General features: G+C 42.2%; 1 protein-coding gene across 3 annotated transcripts in view; it reads left to right on the plus strand.

The window, feature by feature from the left end:
* Positions 1 to 24,488, plus strand: part of FUZ (fuzzy planar cell polarity protein) — a 73,442-nt gene that overhangs the window by 26,373 nt on the left and 22,581 nt on the right. For 2 of the 3 annotated variants that reach the window (XM_075189558.1, XM_075189559.1), the window contains exons 2-8: positions 7,467 to 7,588; positions 8,566 to 8,650; positions 15,388 to 15,456; positions 15,587 to 15,691; positions 17,072 to 17,269; positions 19,961 to 20,056; positions 24,254 to 24,360. In XM_075189558.1, coding sequence (XP_075045659.1) covers positions 7,467 to 7,588; positions 8,566 to 8,650; positions 15,388 to 15,456; positions 15,587 to 15,691; positions 17,072 to 17,269; positions 19,961 to 20,056; positions 24,254 to 24,360 — 782 coding nt within the window. The remainder of the gene's footprint in view (positions 1 to 7,466; positions 7,589 to 8,565; positions 8,651 to 15,387; positions 15,457 to 15,586; positions 15,692 to 17,071; positions 17,270 to 19,960; positions 20,057 to 24,253; positions 24,361 to 24,488) is intronic. The other variant, XM_075189560.1, reaches the window with a different exon arrangement.

A 24,488-nucleotide genomic window follows, 5' to 3' on the forward strand; every position in this document is an offset into this window, starting at 1 on the left:
CATTAGAAATGTCCTTAATTTGTATCTAATTGTTTCAGATTTCTTTGTCCTATTTACAACTCCATGTTTCCTTTTTTATAGAAATGTATGCTTGAGAGTAAAATGAGCTATTATTTTTGTTTATCAATATTTTTGTTTATCAATTAATATTGTCTGCAGCCGCCTCACCAGACACCTCTCAGACAACTCCCTCCTTGACCCTCTCCAATCCGGCTACCGCCCCCTCCACTCCACCGAAACAGCCCTGGCTAAAGTTACTAATGATCTCCTATCAGCCAAATCCAAGGGTCACTACTCCATACTCATCCTCCTCGACCTCTCCGCGGCCTTCGACACCGTGGACCACCCCTTCCTGCTGCATACTCTTCTCTTTCTCGGCCTCTCTGGCTCTGTTCATGCCTGGTTCACCTCATACCTTGCTAACTGCTCCTTCTCTGTATCCACGTCTGGTTCTTCCTCCACCCTCTCCCCTCTCCCTGTTGGAGTCCCTCAGGGCTCTGTTCTTGGCCCTTTACTCTTTTCGCTCTATACTTCCTCCCTTGGAGCTCTCATCTCTTCGTTCGTTCTTCAGTATCACCTATATGCTGACGATATTCAACTCTACTTCTCTTCTCCTGATCTTTCCTCCTCCCTCCTCTCTCGTGTAACTGACTGCCTCTCAGCCATCTCCTCCTGGATGTCTTCACGCTTTCTTAAAATTAACATCTCCAAAACTGAACTCATTGTCTTTCCCCCACCCAGACGCCCTTCCCACCATGACCTCTCTATAACTGTTAACAACTCTACTATCTCCTCTGTCACCCAACTCCGCTGCCTAGGAGTCACTCTTGACTCCTCTCTCTCTTTTGCCCCCCACATTCAATCCCTTGCCCAAGCCTGTCGCTTTCAACTCCGTAACATTGCCCGCATCCATCCTTTCCTCTCTCAAGATGCCACCAAAACTGTCATCCATGCTCTCATCATCTCCCGCCTCGACTACTGCAATCTCCTCCTTATTGGCCTCCCCTGCTCCCACCTCGCCCCCCTCCGCTCTATACTTAATGCAGCTGCGAGACTCATCTTCCTCACACGCCGCTCCTCCTCTGCCTCCCCTCTCTGTCTTGCCTTACACTGGCTCCCCTTCCCCTACAGAATCCTTTTCAAACTCCTCACCACCACCTACAAGGCTCTCTCCCAGTCTACTGCCCCTTATATCTCTAACCTCCTCTCCATCCACACTCCCGCCCGTTCCCTGCGCTCAGGCAATGATCGCCGCCTCTCCTCCACTCTGATTACTTCTTCCCACTCTAGAATACAAGACTTCTCCCGAGCTGCCCCCCTTCACTGGAACGACCTCCCTCGCTCCATCCGTCTATCACCCAATCTGTGCTCCTTCAAGCGGGCTCTTAAAAACTCACCTGTTCCTTAAGGCCTACCTACCATCCACCTAACCTTTCACCTCTTCTGTTTCTCACTGGCTCCTTTTTCTCTCCCCCTTGCTTCACTGGCTCCCTCTTGTGCCTGATTTTGTCTACCCTCCCTTAGGATGTAAGCTCGTATGAGCAGGGCCCCTCTCGCCTCCTGTCTCCAGACCTGTTCTTCCGCTCCGTCTTTACAGTATTTGCCTGCCTGGAGTTTCTGAAGTTCTGGTACTTTGTGTTTACTGTTCTGTATTGTTTTACCCTGTATAGTCTGTTTGTACCATGTACGGCGCTGCGGATACCTTGTGGCGCCTAACAAATAAACGATAATAATAATAATATCAATAGAATAATGACATAGTAATTATTAAAAATGAACAGAATATGTAGATATTGTAGAGGTACAGTATTCACTATGAAAGCAAAAAGAAAATCTCCAGACCAATTAATATTTCAACCAATATTTTTTGTACTAAAAAAACCAATGCAGGTCTCAGTCAGCGTTATATAACTAAGCTACGTACAGCATTATGAAGAGGTATAGTGGCTTTATAAATCCTCAGCTTGGTTAGATGAATTGACAGTTATAAATACACAGGAATTACTTGGTATATAGGATAACATCTGTGATAATTCACATGGGAGCACATCAGTGATATACATCTTAAAGTCTATATATGGAGCAAGAGGTATGGACAGCATGGTGGCTTAGTGGTTAGCACTTCTGCCTCTCAGCACTGGTGTCATGAGTTCAATTCCCGACCATGGCCTTATTTGTGTGGTTTGTATGTTCTCCCAGTGTTTGCGTGGGTTTCCTCCGGGTGCGCCGGTTTCCTTCCACGCTCCAAAAACATACTAGTAGGTTAATTGGCTGTTATTAAATTAACCTTAGTCTCTCTCGTTCTGTGTGTGTGTGTGTGTATGTTAGGGAATTTAGATTGTAAGTTCCTAAGAGGCAGGAACTGATGTGAATGAGTTCTTTGTACAGCGCTGCGGAGTTAGTGGTGCTATGATGATGATGAAGGGGACAGTTTTTTTTAGGGGGAATACAGTGAGCATTGTAATCATTTAACAAGTGAGGGTTTTGTTGAACATTTTTCAATCTTAAGGCAATGACTTTTTTTTTGCATCAAAAAAATCAATAAGACAAAAAAATGGGATGATATACAACAGGATTCATAGGGACATCTCTGATTAAAACAAGTTGAAATTTATGTGTAATCTGCTGATATACACTTATAGATTTTTTTTTTTTGTGTGGTTACATAAAACTTTACTGGAGTTATTTTATTGCATATGTTTATGGAAACTCACTTAGAGACTTCTAAAATAACTTATCAATCCTCATTGTCTATGGGCCCAAACTCATTATGCCATTTTGTTGAATTTCTGGGAAGGTTGTATTTAGGGGCTTAAAACAGCCGTAGGCTAATGATTGACTCGTTCCCTTAACCTGAACCAGTTCTCTAATTGTGAAAGTTATATATTGGGGGAGAGGGGTCTTGAATAGATCTAGTTGCATAAAGAAGAACGGCACTGACCCTAGAATCCCGTAATAGTCTTAAAAGTGTTCAAATGATTCTACGACGACTCCTTAATAACACCCCAGAGGGCATTTATTTGATATGTGGCAGCACGGTGGCTAACTGATTACCACTTCTGCCTCACAGCACTGGGGTCATGAGTTCAATTCCTGACCATGGCTTATCTGTGAGGAGTTTGTATGTTTTACCCGTGTTTGCATGGGTTTCCTCTGGGTGCTCCAGTTTCCTCCCACACTCCAAAAACATAATGGTAGGTTAATTGGCTGCTATCAAATTGACCCTAGTCTGTCTGTCTGTGTATGTTAGGGGATTTAGACTGTAAGCCCCAATAGGGCAGGGACTGATGTGAGCGAGTTCTTTGTACAGCGCTGCGGAATTAGTGGCGCTATATAAATAAATGGTGATGATGATGATATCTTTTCCAAACATCGCTGATTGGGAGCGAAGCTCAAATCGTGGTGGTCAATGTTGTCTTATAGCGGAGTTACAGGGGATTAGTGATTAGGACTTTATATGCAGTTTTCAGCAATGTTGCTTTGTACAAAAGATTATCACAAGAACCTACAATTTGTGCTTCTAGACTGCAGTATAATCTCTCATCCTAGGATACATTACCTGTAGTTACAAGGCAAGGTAGAGGATATAGGTAGGGATTGAGTACAGCCTGGCCACTTAAGGATTGTACCTCTCTGTTCCAAATAAATGTGGTTATTAGATGTCTAAGATGCTTGAAGTGGTTTTTAAGAATGAAAGTCGGATAAGACTAGAATACATGTAATAATCTTGGAAGTACAATCATTTTGAAGCGGTGTACCAGGAAAGTAATGGTTAATGGTGATTTCTTCAATAACGTCATTTGTCGCTCAATATGTTTGGACAATGATAATACCTAAAGAGAGATAATTTTTTGTGGTTTATATGGAGTTATCCAAGCCAAGATTTTTAAAACACTCCACCCATATTAACCAACGATCCCAATTTACATGTCATTGACTTCCTTATCCAATGCAAACAGCTGTGATTCCCAGTTAATAAGCAACGCAGGGTATTGGTCAGACCTGGCAGCACATTCTGTAAAGATAAGTGATCGATCGTTCGCTAAATATAGCAGCATATAACAGTGTTTTCTTACTGCCTCTACTAATAAGGCTTGTATGTCTGTATTGTCTGTTTATTGTCAGATGTCTCGCTGCCAATGTGAACAAGGCAGGAGAAAGAGGGGATCTTTATCACTTGAATAAAATCTCTCTTTAAATCAGCTGCCATAGTTTGCACAGCGGCTGCCTAACCTGGGTAGGGAGTTGGGATGTTTAATTAAAAAGCTGGGCAGGGAGGTTGCTTTAAAAACCGCCACCCGGCATAAAAGACCAGGTTCAGATTTAATCGGTCATGCCAACTCTCTCGGAATGTCCAGGAGACTCCCGAATTCCGGGTAGGTCTCCCGGAATCCTGGGAGAGCTGGCGATTCTCCCGCATCTGCCCACTTCACTAAATTAGAGCCTGCATGAACGGGCGAAGGGGGTGGGGCTTCGTGAATTGTGTCATTTTGGCCCCACTCCCAGTGATTACACTGGTAAAAAGACCCCAAACAGACATTATGTCACTGGTGGCGTGATTCGTGAAACCCTGCCCCCTCTGTCCATCCATACACCCCTCGTGCCGTCCAGGAACTCCCGGACCCGGCCAACATAAGGTTGGCAAGTATGGGTTTAATATTACATCCTGATACCAGTGGTCCACCTGAATTCTAGCGCTCTATCCAGCTGACGTAAGCTGGCGAATGGTAGTGCAGGCCTTGACCCAGAGGTATGCTTCAATATCAGCTAAGGAGCATGTGAGAAGGACTATGGGCCTGATTCATTAAGGATCTTAACTTAAGAATCTTCCTATTTAAGTCTCCTGGGCAAAACCATGTTACAATGCAAGGGGTGCAAATCAGTATTCTGTTTTGCACATAAGTTAAATACTGACTGTTTTTTCATGTAGCACACAAATAGCAACTTTAATTTCAGTGTACAAATAAGCTATCAAGTATTTGTGTGCTACATGAAAAAACAGTCAGTATTTAACTTATGTGCAAAATAATAAACTAATTTACACCCCTTGCATTGTAACATGGTTTTGTCCAGGAGAAAACTTACTTAAATTTTTTACTTTCCTTAATGAATCAGGCCCAATAATCTTATGTGAAAATCCCTGGCGGAGTCATTTATCTACCTGGGGTTCATCACCAGCTGCCCTTTGCTGCCACCCCCTCCATGTGGTTATCTTGTTGGATCCGTGCTCGGAAACCAATTGAATATAAATAAGTATGTTTAGCATCCTCTATAATCTTTAATTTCCTTATGTATATAAGGTGTTGAGAAATTCTCTGCCTTTCCAACTTCCTGATACCAAGCGCTGCCTGGATTCTGTTCTTCATTTTTAATTTTTTTTTTTTTTTATTATAAATTGCTGTTTGTTCAGTCTTAATACCGCTATTAGTAGATTTTAGGTTGCATCTATATTGTCTTGGACAAAATGTACTGCGCTCTTATTTACCATGCCAGGACTCTTTGGCGAGCCCTGGCGAAATCCCCCTTTCCTAAACTTACAAAGAACACTTTCACCGGCACATTAACGCTGGCGGCGAAAGGAGGAAGTGACCCTCTGTGGCTATTGCACGTGCCCAGCGGGACCCGACCATGGTTCCCGAGCGGTTTCTCTGGCGGAGATGGATGGCGTTGGAACCCATTGAAAAGGTCTTGAGGGGGGCGCTAGTATTTTAAGTCTGGCGGCAAAATTGGGTCAGATCGCAGTCCATGGGCTGTGCCATGCCTCCATTACCCTCCATTTAACTGTTTTCGGTGTCTTTACTCAGTGGCAGAAATAAAGTTTGCAGATCGCAAAGTGCTGTTTTCATTTCCTGACGTTCCAGGTGGGAGATCTTTAGGTCATGTCCCTGATCTACCCAGACTATAGCCAGTCACCCCAGACCACGGACCCTGCAAACAGACCATACCTTGTTTGCCATCTGACTATGGGATTGTGCCATGAAAATCGGGACAGTCAGGAGATATAGATGTTGGGCGTTGTTTACTCACAAACTGCCAATGTACTTTTTAATTGTCTAACAAGCGCTTAATCAATCAAAGCCAATTGCTGATTGGTTACTGCCCCTATGTACTGTGTTTAGTAAATAGCTCCCAAGACACCACATGGAGACTTGTGAAAACCAGTGCTTAGGAAAAAGCCTATTGCCCTGGATTACTGCTTTACAGGTACATAAAGTGAACGTAAATTGTAGATTAGGTTCATCTGAATGTAACAGATTCAAATTGATTTGACCTAGTTCCAACAACAAGTTTCCTTGTTTATAGCAGTTGATTGAAACTGGGAGCAGGGCTGGTTTGTTTATCACACAATATTAGTAGTTGGATAATATATTTACTGTGAAAGAAAAAAATAAATACAGGTTTTGTGGGGAAAAAAAAAACTCCCTATGTGAGCTGTTAATTTTACTTTCATCAGCCAGAAATATTATTGTCGTTATTAATCTCTTGCTTAGCAACATTATGAATCCATTCCCACGTATTGGTCTACTTCAGGCATGTCAGACTCCTATGACAAGTGGGGCTTTAATGAGTGGATTAATGGCATTAGAAACCGCAGTTACTCTGCTGAAAGAAGAGCTGTACTTCTGTATAGATGGATAAACTTCTTCTTACTAATGTGATGGAGATTTGACACAGCTCACAATACACTGTTTTATCTGGGAAAGGGAACTGAAACGATCGTTGAGCAGGAAATGTTTTGTATTGTATCACTTTCTTTTCCTGGACTTTATTGTATTTTCTATTTCCCTATTTTAAATTATGTTGTATTTGTGTACTCTGGCTTGTTGGTGCTGTTCTGTTCATTTTGTTTGAACAATTGAGGATATATATTAACAAATGAAAACCCCTGTTGAATAACTTTGTGTTTGTGTGATGGTTTCCGTTGATATGAGCCAATGTTGCATGATTAAGAATGTGGCATGGTTTATTTTCTATGTGGGATATATATATATATATTTACTATATATTCAGATTTATACCTTCAGTTGCCTTTAATTCATTAGTTTGTATGTGCCCTTCTTCAACTTTTCCTACAGATGTTGCGCTTTCTCTCTAGCTTCCACCTGTGCCTTTTAGCAATATTTTCATATCATTAGACAGCCGTTTGCTTCAATTTCCCTGGGATGATATACAAAACTGCCCTCTTAATACATTTGTAACTAGTGCAAAGAGCAGAGTAAAAATCATATGCCAAGGCACATGGATAACTTTGACGGATAGTAGAAATACATGACTGAAAAGCACAGACGAAAGCTGGCAAATTGACGTTCTCTACGGCGTTGGAAAGCGTTCAGTACTGTACAAGGCACGATGTGTATGAAGTAAAGGTTGCGGAGGAAACATTTCAGCAGTTAAACAGTGCCTCGTCTTGTTTCATATGTAGTACACAACATCACGATCTGACTCTTCATTCTGTGTGTTTCCAGCTGCCGTTTTCTGTTATTGGATCACTGAATGGGGTGCATATGTTTGCCAATAACCAGGATGTTCTTCTGACATCTACACGCACTACGAACAGCACAGTGGTGTGGAGAACGTTCCATGAGAGGTGAGTGAAGGGATTGACACAACCATTTCCTCAGTCTTTCTGCAAACCGTTTACACCTCCTGTCCATTAATATATATATATATATATATATCTATAATATAAATGTCTAGTGGCGTGTGTTAGTCTGTCTGTGTGTGTAAAAAATAAAACCAAGCTGCAGCGCCACCTGCTGGGCGGAGTTATACACTGACCTACTAAATTCTTAGTGTGTGTGTGTGTGTGGGAAAAAAAATTTCAGAAAGGGCTGAAATTTGGTATACTAAGATGTTTTTAATTTGTTAATTTAATTTGTTAATTGTTAAAAGTGTTTATAAAGATTTAAAAAAAATATATATATATTTCTTGAAGGAGAAGTGACAGTTGGGAGTGGTTGGTGGTTGCCGGGGGTGACGGTGGGGAGTGGTTGGTGGTTGCCGGGGGTGACGGTGGGGAGTGGTTGGTGGTTGCCGGGGGTGACAGTGGGGAGTGGTTGGTGGTTGAGGCCTGGGCTAGCCCCAAATGCATGACAAGAACCTTTTTAAGACCTTAAGTAGCTTGATTTGACTAGAATGCATGAGTATCATGCACGGGTTAACTTGTGTGTGTGTGTGTGTGTGTGTGTGTGTATGTGTATATATATATATATATATATATATATATATATATATATATATATATATATATATATATATATATATATATATATATATATATATTACACACTAAACTGATGGCTTGAAAAAGTGGAGATGTTGCCTATAGCAACCAATCAGATTCTAGCTGTCATTTTGTAGAACGTAATAAATAAATGATAACTAGAATCTGATTGGTTGCTATAGGCAATATCTCCACTTTTTCAAACCATCAGTTACTGTTTAGTTGCCAGCATTATATTACCTGATCAAAATTATTCTTTTACCTGTGCTATCGATTGTCTATTTTTCAGGAGCACAGCTGTTTGTTAGTCATCATTGATGGCATTTATTTCTATTTTACAGCATTAATCTAATAATGATGTCATGTGAAAGCACAGCCAGCGAATTCTCGTTAAACAAGCTTCTGGAGAATGTTTTCAGCGCCATGGTAAGTGGCCCATCGCTAATTATTCTGTCACAGTTCTCATTCAATCTAGTGACTTTTTTATTTTTAATTATTGTTATGATTATTATTATTATAATTATTAACATTTGTTTATGCAGCAATAGCATACTCCACAATGCTTAACAATTCAATGTTTTATTGAATGTGTCTTGTAACATTTACAACATTTGTTTTTATTGCTGTCTGTAAATGATATTTAGGGCTAGATTTACTAAACTGCGGGTTTGAAAAAGTGGAGATGTTGCCTATAGCAACCAATCAGATTCTAGCTGTCATTCATTTAGTACATTCTACAAAATGACAGCTAGAATCTGATTGGTTGCTATAGGCAACATCTCCACTTTTTCAAACCCGCGGTTTAGTAAATATACCCCTTAATGTTTAACTGGATAGGTCTATAGGGAAAAAAAATGGCTGCAAAAATGAAAAATGGTCCCTGTCTACTCCCAAACTCCCACCTCCAACCAACAGATGGGAGAGTCCTATCAGTCCCTGATTACTGGACATATGTTTGTTATAACTGTGTGTAACAGATTCAGTTCTGAGGTAACTAAGTGGTTTGGCGCTAACTGCGAGAAAACGGTTATGAGGAAAATCATGAAAGAGTTTGTACTTCCTTACTTTGCCCAGTTACCACTATATAACGCTTAGAAAATAAAAAATATATTCAGTGTGGTGCGAAAAGCCAGGGCAGGAAATAAATAAATTCCTGTTTTATGTGTTGTGATGACAAAACGCGAGTATTAATCTGGTCAGGGCACAAAAATACCTCCTGTCTCCTTATAAACTCGTAAAAGGAGACCCTGGGTGGAGAGTCGGCAACATATTTAACGAGACGCTGTACTCGGTGCCTGGAGACGTATCGCCCCCTCCCAGCATGCTTTGCAACTTTCTCCCAGGCCAAGCATGGTCTGCCTGTGCGTATATGTGTGGCTGGTTCACAGTGGCTAATACTGCCAAGGAGACTGGGTCTGTCCCTTCACTCGTACAGACAGTCAGATGCTGTGCACACCTTTAACTGCAATTAACGCTTGTAACTTGGAGCCAGCCAGTGAAACGATCACCGACACGTGTCCTTCGGTAGCATATTTGTAATGTATATCACAAGCCGCAGAGAGAGGCCTGTGGTATAACCTCCTGCAGGAGTGTGTTTACTCCAGTATGGTTTGAGGCCTCCTCCCTCTTTCTGGAATAAACCTGCCCCGTAGAATGGGGATTTTTAATACAAACATGTCCGAGACAGACACACACAGTTGCCAACACAAAGGAAAATTAAGAGTCTTGGGCAGTAATTTGGTAAAGGCGTAGGACATCTTAGTTACTGGGGAGAGACCCACAGAACATATTCTGTGAGGGAGGCCAGTGGCAGGTTTGAGAACAGTCATTGAAGAGAAATTTGCAGTTGGTTCTGTTTGCAATTTGATGATGAAGACACCACTGAAACTCTGTCTGACTAATATTTCTGACTCATTACTAGTTAGGGCAGCACGGTGGCTTAGTGGTTAGCACTCCTGCCTCACAGTGCTGGGGTGGTGAGTTTGATTCCCAACCATGGCCGTATCTGTGTGGAGTTTGTATGTTCCGCCCTGTGTTTGCATGGGTTTCCTCCGGGTGCTCCGGATCCCTCCAACACTCCAAAAAACATACTGGTAGGTTAATTGGCTGCTAACAAATTGACCTTAGTGTCTTTCTCTGTCTGTGTGTGTGTTAGGGAATTTAGACTGTAAGTCCCAATGGGGAAGGGACTGATGTGAGTTCTCTGTACAGCGCTGCGGAATTAGTGGCGCTATATAAATAACTGATGATGATCTATGAGGTTGAAGGTTCATAGTAAATTGATTAGCTTCATGCTCTTCAAAGTTCATGCCAAAAAAAAGTCTGTGTCTACTATCTGTAGGTGACAGGGCCACAATAAAGGTGGACAAAACCACACAGATGCTAACATACATTCTAGCTATGATTAGCTTCTAAATTCTGTTACCTTTACTTAAGTTAGGGAGTGCATATTTTTCCAGTGACATACTTACGTTCCACAATACGGTTTATGAATAAGGTTCTTAGGGTGTTGATAGAGTTGAATTGAAGCAGCTGTGTGAGTAATGTTGCAGAAAGGTCATCAACTACGTTGTCATTATCCAGCAAAAAATCACAGTTTAAGAAAAATGTTACACGTCTCCGGAACTGAAATATTTACCCCAAAGGACAGTATTAAGGGAAAAATAATGTTTTATGTTGTATGCTCTTTACTAAAGGGCACTGTCCTACTAGTGTACAAAGCATGACGTTAACATTGTCATTCCCTTGTATTGATTGGAATCGCTGTGTGTGCTGATCCTAGTGCACAGCAGCGCTAGGTCTCCTTATGGGCAGCACGGTGACCTAGTGGTTAGCACTTCTGCCTTACAGCACTGGGGTTATGAGTTCAATTCCCGACCATGGCCTTATCTGTGTGGAGTTTGTATGTTCTCCCCGTGTTCGCGTGGGTTTCCTCCGGGTGCTCCGGTTTCCTCCCACACTCCAAAAACATACTGGTAGGTTAATTGGCTGGTAACAAATGGACCTTAGTGTCTCTCTCTGTCTGTGTGTGTTAGGGAATTTAGACTGTAAGCTCCAGTGGGACAGGGACTGATGTGAGTGAGTTCTCTGTACAGCGCTGCGGAATTAGCGGCGCTATATAAATAAATGGTGATGATGATATCCTATAACTTGCTCCATTAACGTTGCCTAAAAGATCCTATATGAAACCAATGTCAATTAACAGCAACATATGTAGAAGTGTTTTGTGTATAAAGTTTCTATACCCAGATAGAACGTGAGATGTTTGTCAATATACTATTCTGCTGTATGTAAGCTATTTGCCATTATGAGCCATTTCATGCTTAGAGGTCTATTTACTAAGACCCCTCTCAAATAAGTAAATTTGTTAAGAAAACAATACCGGGGCTTAGAGGAGGCTTACCGCTATACCAAGCCTGACCGGGGACCCTCTGCGCAAAATAGTTGAAAAAAATAAAATAAAAAAAATAGAACCCCCCCCCCCCCTCTCCTCCAAAAAGTACAGTAAAAAGGCTTTATTTTAACAATAAGAAATAAGTGAAAAAGAAGGTGCTCTTCTTTAAGTGAATAAAATCGTTTGAAAAGTGCAGCCAGGACAGTTAAGACCACGGTGTATGTGAGAACAAAAGAACATGTTGTCAATTGCTCCAAAGCAGGGTTGTCCAACCCGCGGGCCGCATGCCTGTAAATGTGGCCCAGCAGGAGTTTTGGTTGTGGCAAGGGGGCAGCGCTGAAAAAAAAAAAATACTTACCCTGCGGTCACATCAGCTGGCGCTCCGGCTCCCTCCCTGGTCTCCTCCTCCGTGTGGTGCTCGCAGTGAATGTCGGGGATGACGTCATCACTCCCGACATCCATTGCGTAGCGCAGCACAGAGGAGTCACCCGCGCGAACTATCAGCAGCAGTGAAAGATTATCCAGTATCTTATTGTTGTTACTCTGAATTTGGACTTTCTGCACCATGCAATTATGAACTAGCTGTGTTCTCTGTATGTATCTAATATAAATATTAAGAGATAATTGTATTTTTAATATTTTAAAGCATTTTAAATGTGCAGTGCTGAGTAGGGTGAAAATATCACCCACTGTTACCCTTATCGGAGGCTGCTCCATGAGCCATTTTTCCCGCCACCCTATCTTTAAATCTCTGTACATTTCTATTAATCCTCTGATGCTACCTATATCAGTGACCATTTCAAACTGGTCAATAAAAAAAAATGATTCATGGGTGCAGAAAGAGAGAAAAAAAGTTTTTGGCATTTAATTCCCCAAACCCCACTAAGGGGCAGATGCAGGTAAGTTAAATTGCAGCTGGTAATGGGACTACTGCTTTAATCATGATTCTGCAATAGGTTTCCTAACTCTTACTAACTTCATTTCCAAGTAAGTTTAATATGTGAACTATGTTTTCTATGGTTTTTTCGATGATCGGCTATCGTTAGTGTTAGTGTATTTTATGTGCGGCCCAAACCAACTCGTCATCTTCCAATGTGGCCCAAGGAAGCTAAAAGGTTGGACACCCCTGGTCTAAAGCAAACAATATATAAATCACTATGTGTCAGCTTATACATAAATATTATGCCCAAAATTCTCCTATTTATGTACATGCTGACACATAGTGATTGATATATTACTTGCTTTAGAGCGCCAGACAACATTCTTCTTTTATATTAACAATAAAACATTTTTTTTTCCCCTGTGGTCATCCAGCGACTCTATCCTGGGATGGTGTTCACAATCAGAGGACAGTGGCGGTACTTGCACCACTGCTGTCCTTCATAAATAGGCTGTACAGGAGGCCCCTCTGTGACAGCTGCCCATGTACGATAGCCTTTGCCAGCCAGGGATTTAAGTAATTAGGAGAAGTCCTAAATCCTGTGATCGCAGGATTTAGGGCTTATATCTCTATAATAAATAGAGAGTCTGAAGATAATGTTCTTTGGTTAGCTTAAAGACAAGAAGTCTGCTGTGCATAGAAAAATTATACCTCCAATGCCACTGCTTTAGCTCAAATATCTGCCTTTTTAATAAGCCTCTGAAACTGTTATCTTATATGTGAAAGTAACTAGTTACCCTCTTTTATTTGAAGGGTAAGGGGCGAACGCAGGATTTGCAGAGGGGAGTTTCCACACCATGCCGCCAGTGGGCGTGACCAGCATGCATGGGGGCGGGGCTATAATTTTAGACAGTGCTTGGCTGCTCCTCAACTCTTCCTATCCCCATAATATACATGGGCAATGCTGCGTGCACTACTGTTAGGTGCATTCAACTCTCTCTTTTCGAGCAGAGCAGTGTGAAGCGGGGGGCAGGGTCCAGCCACCTCAATTATACAGTGTCCCAGGCTTGGAGGGGGGTTTCTAGGCACTAGGAACCCCCCCTCCCCCTCGGTTTGCCTATGAGGGGTAATTGTATTTCCGGGTTTAGTTGACCTTTTGTATGTGCTATTTCTGTTTTTGGAGTGTATGGGTGTAGGGTGTTATGATTACATAACTGCTGTCACCATGATAAAGGTAGAGTCTCCTGAAGTATCCGATTCTTCGAGTATTAGTTGCTGGATATCTTCACGTGACGGAGGCTCCTGTTAAAGTACAGTGTGCACATTTGAGTCTGTAGAATGTTGACACATATTTCTTCCTCTTGGACATTTCCCCATACACTGAAGCTGGGGGAATACCGTAGGCTGTATTTTAGTGTTTTGGAAACATTGTCAGTGAATAAGAAAAAAATATATAATCAAAAATAATATCAAACACGTTTGACTTAATAAAATGTGATTCCACGGTGAAATGCTATACACCAGGCCTGGCTCTCCAGGTGCTGCGAAACTACAAGTCCCAGCATGCCCCGCCAGCTATTGACTGGCTGTCGGCTGGCAAGGCTTGCTGGGACTTGTAGTTTCACAGCACCTGGAGAGGCACAGGTTGGCCAGGCTTGCTATACACAATCATGAAAACTATGAGTATTATTGATAGTTATTTAAAAGCTTTAGAGCTACATATTTATAAAGAGCAGTAAAGAAAGCTGCCTCATGTAGCAACATACATCTGCATAAATAGTCACGGAATAACCGCGTGAGTCATCAATCAAAATACAAAGGCAAGTCTGTGTTTTACTCATTACGATAATCATGCAACACCAGCTACGATTGTACATAAGTGAGGCCAGTTGAACCACATCAGTTGCTGTAACAAGTGTGCAGAGAGAACCCTATTGTGTGCTTCCTTCTACCACAAATATCCTTCCCCACCACATCCCTAATCCAAAAATAAATATGTATATTTCCCCAAGCACTCCTGCGGGATACTGCCTTGTTTGCATAAAAACATTGCATAACTATTACTTCCTCATACAGGAATAAAATACAGAAATATATGAAAACAATAGCAGTTCACAGAATAAGTGTCGTATAGTGATGATAGCTGGTGGAATTTTACTATTTTGTCAATCTTTTTCTCCTGTTTAGAGGCCATTTGGAACTTTCCTTAACCAGTTTGAGAATATTCAGTGTGAATCAGATTGGAGTGACTCTTTCATATCCCATTCATGATTTCCTGTGATATCTCTTTCACATATTTACAGGGTTTACATGTGGAAAAAGGAATGCATACAGTATAATTCGGTAAAAGCTCACAAGCCAGCTGCATCTGCATTCAGTAATATGATGGTCAATACGCTAAGAGGTAGATAAATCAAACCTAAAAAGGAGAACTGGAGGTGTTGCCCATAGCAGCCAATCAGATTCTAGCTATCATTTATGTAGTACATTCTAGAATGTGATCGCTAGAATCTGGTTGGTTGCTATGGGCAACATCTCCAATCCCATTTTTAGAATCTACACCTGAGAGTATATTGTAGCTACTATATACTGCGTATACATGACTTTTTATGTTTTTTGTTTGGATCTTAATCCAACATATGGTTACAGGAGAGATGTTGGTAAAGATGAAGAGGTATGGCAAATCTTTTGGCATGAGGGCGATATTGAGAAAGTCCTGAAAATAAACCATATGTCTAATGAGATGAGTATTTCAGAGTTCCAAAAGTTGAGTAAGAGTCTGAGGTCAGGTAGAGTTCTATAAATGTGGCACAGCTCTGAAAAGGTGGTCATTGCATTTGCCATTGCCAAATAACTTTGTAACAACACGTGTCTGTATGACTTTTCTAGGTTCTTGTTATCGGGTTGGACGATCTTGTGAATATTAAAAATGTGGAGCGTTTGAAGAAGGACCTGAGGGTAAGTGTACCAATATGACAATATTATGATGCAATCATTTTCCTCGGTGCTCTCTGCTTCCCTCTGGCATGCCCCCTGTGTCCAGCCACAGTATTTTTCTTACACATGTTTGCTTTGCTGTTCTCTACAGGCATGCTACAAGTTGATCGACAGCTTTTTAACAGAGTCCGAGAGGATGGGAGACCTAACACAATGTGTAGACTGCATCATTGCTCATGATGTGGCCATTCTCCAGGTTAGTATCTGATAACTTTTAAAATAGTTACAGGAATAGTTTGCCCTCAATGTATAAAAATATGGGGCAGCATGGTGGCTCAGTGGTTAGCACTTCTGCCTCACTGCACTGGGGTCATGAGTTTAATTCCTTGGTCTTATCTGTGAGGAGTTTGTATGTTCTCCCCGTGTTTGCGTTCGGTTATAGTGTAGGGTATCCAGACTTGCCGGCACTTTAAGAACTTGACATTTGACTCTAGCTCCTCCACCTCTTATCCCCTTTCCAGTTTGGCCTCCGTTTATGTTTATTCAAGCCCCATAAAAAAAGGAGACACATAGAGAGAGAAATGAACAGAAAAGAGGAAAACAACAACATTGCAACTTGCAAACAAAAAACACAACATTTCGCACAAAAGGAGAAACCTGAGCATCAAAGGTTGTCATCTAGTGTCTCCCAATGGACTAAGAGAATTGGAGCTTACGTAAGTAGAAAAATACTATTTTCTACTGCATCCATTGGGGGACATCGGGAACATCCCAAAACTGCCATAATGAGTGGGAACGTTTAGAAGAAACCATGCAAAGCATATGTCTCCCAAACCTGCCGTCCCTGGAGGCATAGACAGGGAACCTGTAGAAACGGGTAAAAGTGTAAACCGAGGACCAGGTAGGCACTTGACACAGCTGCTGAGTAGAGGCGCCACAGTAGAGGCGCCACAACCATGCCCCCCAAGAAGCACTCGCTGGCCTTGTGGAGTGAGCCTGAATGAAGATTCTCCAGAATAGTCTGCCCTGCCCCACCATAAGGTTTTGCCCCACCATAAGGTTTTGCCCCACCATAACCCTGACGAATTACAGCCATAATCCACTGAACAATAATCACCTTAAAGGCTGGCCTTCCCCTCTTGTGGGGATCACAGATGACCAAACAAATCCTCAATTTTTGCGCACATGGTGGGATCTGCGCATGGTTCGTGACTTAGCAAGTCATTGTAAAATCATTACAGGGTCATTTAGTCGGCTGACGATCAAAACAAGTGTATGAGCAAAGTCAATAATAAAATCATCCTGTTATATAGATAATTGGGAACAGATAAAGGACTGCTGATGTCCAAATGGTCATTTATGAAGCTGAAATGCATTGTTCAGGGTTGGAGATAGAAAACATGAACCAGTCACTGTAGAAAAGTCGGGACAGTAACCTGCTGACAGTCATGTCCGTCACCGTGTATCTAATAATTAATCTGCAGATTACTACAAAAATGTTTGTTCATTTCATGTTCAATACTTAACTCTGCAGCATGTTTACTGAAAAAAAACCGTCATGTGCATTAAATTTAATTGACACTGTAGTTTGGGATCTAGAAGTAGTTTGAGTTCATCTCTATTTGTAATTTTTCAGGAGTGTCTTGATGGTTTCACCCAAGCTGCAGAAAGTGAATTTGGCTGTCTTATGGCTGGAGGGAAGCTTGTAGCGGCCACGGAGAAATGGTGGAGACTGGCCTCTCAAGACGTGATGTTACTGTGCTGGCTGCTGGCCTCCTTGTCTCCGCATTCATCCCGGGATTACCCAGTGTATCTGCCTCAAGGGAGCCCTACAGTGAGCTATTCTGCTGCCTCACACACATGCACCTCTGTCCTATATCACAAGTCATTGTCCAGTGACGTGCTAACAGTACTGCTGATGGACCATTTCTTTGAAGATTGGGTACAGTATCCCGATGCTTGGGATACTGACACCTAGGGGTATATTTACTAAACTACAGGTTTGAAAAAGTGTAGATGTTGCCTATAGCAACCAATCAGATAATAGCTATCATTTATTTAGTACATTCTACAAAATGAAAACTAGAATCCGATTGGTCGCTATAGGCAACATCTCCACTTTTTCCAACCCACAGTTTAGTAAATCTAGCCCCTAGTATACCTACAAATAAACCACGAACACTTCAATAACGACATAATAAAATGTACACTTACCTTTACAGCAACGGCAGAGATTAGCCAAAGTACTGGTACGCGACTGCTGGTAATTCAGAAGATGCAGGATGCCGGCTCTTGATTTTGACATGACATAAGTTCCCGACGTTTGGCGCACCCTAACCTTAACATACCTCTTTAAATAGATGTCACTGTCTTCGGTGACGTAAAAATGAAGCGCCGGCATCCAACATGTTTGGATTTAGCAGCGGTCACACACCAGTACTTTCGCTAATCTCCCCCATCGCTGTAAAGGTAAGTGTACATTTTAATTATGTCGTCTTTGAAGTGTTCTTGTTTTTTTTTGTAGGTATTCTGGGTGTCGGTATCCTAAGCATCGGGATACCGATTACCAGCGTTCTTTGAAGATGTTGAAATTAAACATTGGCAATCTTTAGAGTTACAGAGAATGCTCTGATGGCCAGTACCCAAAATAACCACAACTGGGGACACAAGTCTGGTGGCAATTATATATTAGTAGTACATATATTCACCTCTGTTTAAAGATCCCTTTTTCCCAGGCACCCAAATACTTTTGCCTTCAGAAGATCTTTTTTTTTTTTTTTTTTTTTTTTTTAAATATCCTTTTCTCTTTTTATAATGTAAAAATTATATTTAGTTCTGAGTTTTGTACATCATCTCGGCCCTGGCTCCAGGATACCTCTTAGAAAACACCTGAACTCCTCCCTTTACAGTGATCTGCGGGATATGTAACGTGGGAACAGGGTTATTATCGTCTCTTTTAACACTTATTGACCTTTTTTTATGGAGGAACATAAAACGTTCGTAGCCTGGGGCTTCTAATACACGTAACTTTTGTGGAACTGGAACACACCAGAATGTTTTTTATAATAGACAATTGGAGGTTGTACGTAGTACTAAGGTTATAAAGAGTCACCACAACAAAGAGTGCTTAACTAAAAATATATTTTAGAAGCACAATGTTCTTAATCCTTCTACGAAATAAGTCAGTAGTTGTTGGAACGTGTTTATTGGCGAGCATCTAATTTATTGGCATGTCATTTTCTGATGCTTCCTGGAGCTAGAAACTACTACAATGCTTGTAATTACCAACTTCTCAGAACTAGGAAGTATCTCTACCAATAACTACAATTGTCATTCTTTTGCCTTACACACCAAGGGCCTGATTCACCTCCGGACATAAGTCCCTCGGCGTGCCGTTTCTTGCGTGAACCTGCTCTGTGCATGCTTCGAACCAGACTTCACGCCAATGCACGCAATTCATGTATGAACACACGTCACCTACTGCTGCCTAGAGCACGAAGGAAGGGTCGGGTGAACATAGGCAATGTACAGTGAGGGTGTGCCAAGGTCTGGGCATCTTGTAGCCATGTCACTTGCACTAGTTATAGCAGATGTAGGTGCCAACTGATAGTGATGACTACACGTATGTAGGATGGAGTGTATGTACAGTACGATTTATGCATTTAATGTGAAAAATATATATATATTTATTTTTTTTTAACATATTTATTAATGATTCTATTATTATGAGTTGGTAATTTCTTTTATACATTTTTACTTTATTTTTTTTTAACACATGTTCTGATGGGATTTTATGTTGCAGCACATGCATATGCGTGTCCTGCAGTCTGTTCTGTACGATCTACAGCGTACTTATACCCAGATTCAAATGAAAATTGTATCTTGAGATCGGCATGTATTATGGACGTACAAGTTACGCGCATTTTTTATTTTTTTTAAAAGGCAAGTTGCTTTCACATTGCGTTCGAAGATGAATCGGGCCCTAAGTATTTCCCCTGACTGTTAGACTGGTGATGAGCAACCCGATACACTACAGGGGCCACATGGTGACCCTCTAACCTTCAAAGTGGCCGCACAGTACCCTTTAATAAGATAAAACCATACATTTAAGCAAAGGGGTGGGGTACAGTTTTTCGGTTGTGAAAAATCCGACACCCACCGGACCTACAAAAAAAACCCCTAAAGTATTAAAAAGTGATGTCAATACTAATAGACTTACCTGAATTAACTTTAATAGAAGTCGCGATGACAGTAAACTGTAGTGCCGGACAGGTCTTCACTCGAAATCACTTGCGGTCAGCATTCTGCATCATCGGTGATGTACACAGTAGCTTTTCAGGTAAGTCTATTAATATTGACATCACTTTTTAATACTTTTGGGGGTTTTTTGTAGGTCAGGTGGGTGTGATAATCGAGGTACCACTGAATCAAAGAAAGAGACGTCTATCTGTAATAACTGCATAAACTGTTAACAGTAGAATCTCTAGTCTATATTGGGATACAATCTATGTATTGTATTTTTCAGGTTCCACACAGACTGCTTACCTTCCAGTTGGTTCCTGGTGTAGATGTATGTGTACTCTGTGGGCCCAGCCCTTCTCTGCAGAAGGTGGAGTCAGAGGTAAGTGAACCAATTCTATGTAGGATTTTTTTTGTCTGTAATAGGTGATTTCTTTTTGTGCTTTCATAATAGATCTTACCCCTGTCTCTGTTGTTGGCTTTGAGTTAAACAGTTTCATCAAATGTTTTCTTTAAAAGCAATCTTGTTGTACGTAGCGTTTTATTCCATGCCTGGCCACACACATACGGCGCTGCAGATTCTGTGGCATCTTATAAATAAACTGTGTTGATAAGGATGCAGCGCCCTGGTTCATTATATACAGCGGGTGAGCTGTGAGTTGAAACAGTGCTCATAGGATTGGAGCAGGTGACGTTCCTGAGGTAGGTGAGCACTTCCTCTGTTCTACCTCGTTCATGTATGGCCTGGGAGACGCCTCCACAAACAGAAAATGCCCCTAGGTTCGCAGAGAAGTAGAAAGATCTCGAGAGGTGTGCAGCATTCTTAAAGGAATCGCAGGCGCAGCAATGGCGCCAAAGAGAAATAAGGGAGGGTGGTCGCTAGGCAGACCAAGGCAAGTGGCATGAAGAAAGGGGTGCAGTTAACAAGTCTGTCCAATTTTGTTACACCTGAGCAGTGCAGGGAGCCACTCAGGGAAAGGAGGGGGCAGGGGGCAAGATAGGAAGCAGGACAAGGTGAGGGTAGTTAAAGGAGAGGGGGAAGGAAGTTTATTATACATAGTTTTTTAGTCTCCCACCCACCCATCCCCTACAGTACATGCAGGTATTTCTTTAACAATAAATAAAAATAAAATGTAAAATATAAAAATATATATTAAGAACTTTATATGTGTAATCTTTGTTTGACAAGTAATGTTGTTGTCATTGTATGCTTTTTAAATATAATTTATCGCTCAGATTGCTTTGTCACAGTTGGATGGGCGGGAAAGCGGCGAGCAAGGCATAGAAAGGGGGAGGAGCCAGCAGGGCCGGGCAGTATCACCCAGGGAAGACGGACGCACGCCTGGTTCCAGCTTCAACGGTTAGACCAATACGGGCGATGTGCCAGGTTTCAGCAATTGGAGGGTGATTTATGCCAAGGGCTTGGTCTCAGGAGGATGTTGTGGTGGTGCCTACATGGTAGTAGGCAGAACACAGCCTATTTTTCCAGATGGAACTAGAAAAATGTGTTACATTTTATTAGCCTTGCACGGCCGCTTGTCTGCGGAATACAAGTTTGGAAGTATTTAATAAAGCTGTGTCACGGAGTCTTTCTTTCTTAGCTCACTGCGTGGGACGCCGGTTGGTCGGCCTATGTCCCTTATGTTTAAACATCACATCAAAATCCAACCTCCCCCCCATATTTTTTCTTTGTTAAACATTTCCATTTTTCTCCCAAAATACTGCATGGTTGAGCCTCATCTTGGCTGAAATTAGTGAGTTGTACGCAGTAGACTGGTATGCTCTGTGAGTGAGGTCAGTTGTACGCAGTAGACTGGTATGCTCTGTGGGTGAGGTCAGTTGTACGCAGTAGACTGGTATGCTCTGTGGGTGAGGTCAGTTGTACGCAGTAGACTGGTATGCTCTGTGAGTGGGGTCAGTTGTACGCAGTAGACTGGTATGCTCTGTGAGTGGGGTCAGTTGTACGCAGTAGACTGGTATGCTCTGTGAGTGAGGTCGGTTGTACGCAGTAGACTGGTATGCTCTGTGAGTGGGGTCAGTTGTACGCAGTAGACTTGTATGATATGTGAGTGAGGTCAGTTGTACGCAGTAGACTGGTATGATATGTGAGTGGGGTCAGTTGTACGCAGTAGACTGGTATGCTCTGTGAGTGAGGTCAGTTGTACGCAGTAGACTTGTATGATATGTGAGTGGGGTCAGTTGTACGCAGTAGACTGGTATGCTCTGTGAGTGGGGTCAGTTGTACGCAGTAGACTGGTATGCTCTGTGAGTGAGGTCAGTTGTATGCAGTAGACTGGTATGCTCTGTGGGTGAGGTCAGTTGTACGCAGTAGACTGGTATGCTCTGTGAGTGAGGTCGGTTGTACGCAGTAGACTGCTATGCTCTGTGAGTGGGGTCAGTTGTACGCAGTAGACTGGTATGCTCTGTGAGTGAGGTCGGTTGTACGCAGTAGACTGGTATGATATGTGAGTGGGGTCAGTTGTACGCAGTAGACTTGTATGATATGTGAGTGAGGTCAGTTGTACGCAGTAGACTGGTATGCTCTGTGGGTGAGGTCAGTTGTACGCAGTAGACTGGTATGCTCTGTGAGTGAGGTCAGTTGTACGCAGTAGACTGGTATGCTCTGTGAGTGGGGTCAGTTGTACGCAGTAGACTGGTATGCTCTGTGAGTGAGGTCAGTTGTACGCAGTAGACTTGTATGATATGTGAGTGGGGTCAGTTGTACGCAGTAGACTGGTATGCTCTGTGAGTGAGGTCAGTTGTACGCAGTAGACTTGTATGCTATGTGAGTGAGGTCAGTTGTACGCAGTAGACTGGTATGCTCTGTGAGTGAGGTCAGTTGTACGCAGTAGACTGGTATGCTCTGTGAGTGAGGTCAGTTGTACGCAGTAGACTTGTATGATATGTGAGTGGGGTCAGTTGTACGCAGTAGACTGGTATGCTCTGTGAGTGAGGTCAGTTGTACGCAGTAGACTTGTATGATATGTGAGTGAGGTCAGTTGTACGCAGTAGACTGGTATGCTCTGTGAGTGAGGTCGGTTGTACGCAGTAGACTGGTATGCTCTGTGAGTGGGGTCAGTTGTACGCAGTAGACTGGTATGCTCTGTGAGTGAGGTCAGTTGTACGCAGTAGACTTGTATGATATGTGAGTGGGGTCAGTTGTACGCAGTAGACTGGTATGCTCTGTGAGTGAGGTCAGTTGTACGCAGTAGACTTGTATGATATGTGAGTGGGGTCAGTTGTACGCAGTAGACTGGTATGCTCTGTGAGTGAGGTCAGTTGTACGCAGTAGACTTGTATGATATGTGAGTGGGGTCAGTTGTACGCAGTAGACTGGTATGCTCTGTGAGTGAGGTCAGTTGTACGCAGTAGACTTGTATGCTATGTGAGTGAGGTCAGTTGTACGCAGTAGACTGGTATGCTCTGTGAGTGAGGTCAGTTGTACGCAGTAGACTGGTATGATATGTGAGTGGGGTCAGTTGTACGCAGTAGACTGGTATGCTCTGTGAGTGAGGTCAGTTGTACGCAGTAGACTGGTATGCTCTGTGAGTGAGGTCAGTTGTACGCAGTAGACTGGTATGATATGTGAGTGGGGTCAGTTGTACGCAGTAGACTGGTATGCTATGTGAGTGAGGTCAGTTGTACGCAGTAGACTGGTATGATATGTGAGTGGGGTCAGTTGTACGCAGTAGACTGGTATGCTCTGTGAGTGAGGTCAGTTGTACGCAGTAGACTGGTATGATATGTGAGTGGGGTCAGTTGTACGCAGTAGACTGGTATGCTCTGTGAGTGAGGTCAGTTGTACGCAGTAGACTGGTATGCTCTGTGAGTGAGGTCAGTTGTACGCAGTAGACTGGTATGCTATGTGAGTGAGGTCAGTTGTACGCAGTAGACTGGTATGATATTTTTGTTATCATAGAATTTTCTTCATGCAGCTCCCAGTTTATAATTAATTTATTGCATTCACATATATTAATCAGTGCTTCTTTCAAGAGTGTTTCCATTTCTTGTGTTTCTGATATTTTTATTAAACAAGAACCACGAATGAGCTGATGTTCAAAACCCTCCTAATAGGAACTAAAAATGAGCAAAATTATTTACCAAATTATATGTAGCGTAGTTTATTTCTAAACACTTTTTTTCTGTTTTCTGTTTTGTAAGGACACAACAGACGTAATGCGGAGGTGATAAAACTTTCTTCATCACCATTTATTTATATAGCGTCACTAATTCCGCAGCGCTGTACAGAGAACTCACTCACATCAGTCCCTGCCCCATTGGAGCTTACAGTCTAAATTCACTAACACAGACTAGGGTCAAATTGTTATCAGCCAATTAACATACCAGTATTTTATTTGGAATGTGTGGGAGGAAACCGGAGCACCCGGAGGAAACCAATGCAAACATGGGGAGAACATACAAACTCCTCACAGATAAGGCCATGGTCGGGAATTGAACTCATGACATGTGAGGCAGAAGTGCTAACCACTGAGCCACCGTGCGGTTCTGTTAAAACTCAAATAGCCAATGATTATCCCTGTAACTGTTTCTGACATTGAGAACTCATTTTTATTTTTAGCTGGTCGAAAGGTTTTGGAAACCTGTTGTAGATCCAATCAAATCCTGCCTAAGAGTGCAGCTAAGATCCTTCCCAGCCTCCGTCCCGCTTCACCGTGGAATTTTGGGGTAAGAACCAGTCGCCGTATTTACAAACCCAAGAATAGCAGTTTGTTTAAATATGATTTGCATTGATTGTTCTGAGTTATGTAGCTTTGTTATGGGATAAAAGTACAGTATTTTTAAATGTGCATTCT

This window comes from Mixophyes fleayi, chromosome 11, assembly GCF_038048845.1.
Source record: "Mixophyes fleayi isolate aMixFle1 chromosome 11, aMixFle1.hap1, whole genome shotgun sequence".
Taxonomy (NCBI): Eukaryota; Metazoa; Chordata; class Amphibia; order Anura; family Limnodynastidae; genus Mixophyes; species Mixophyes fleayi.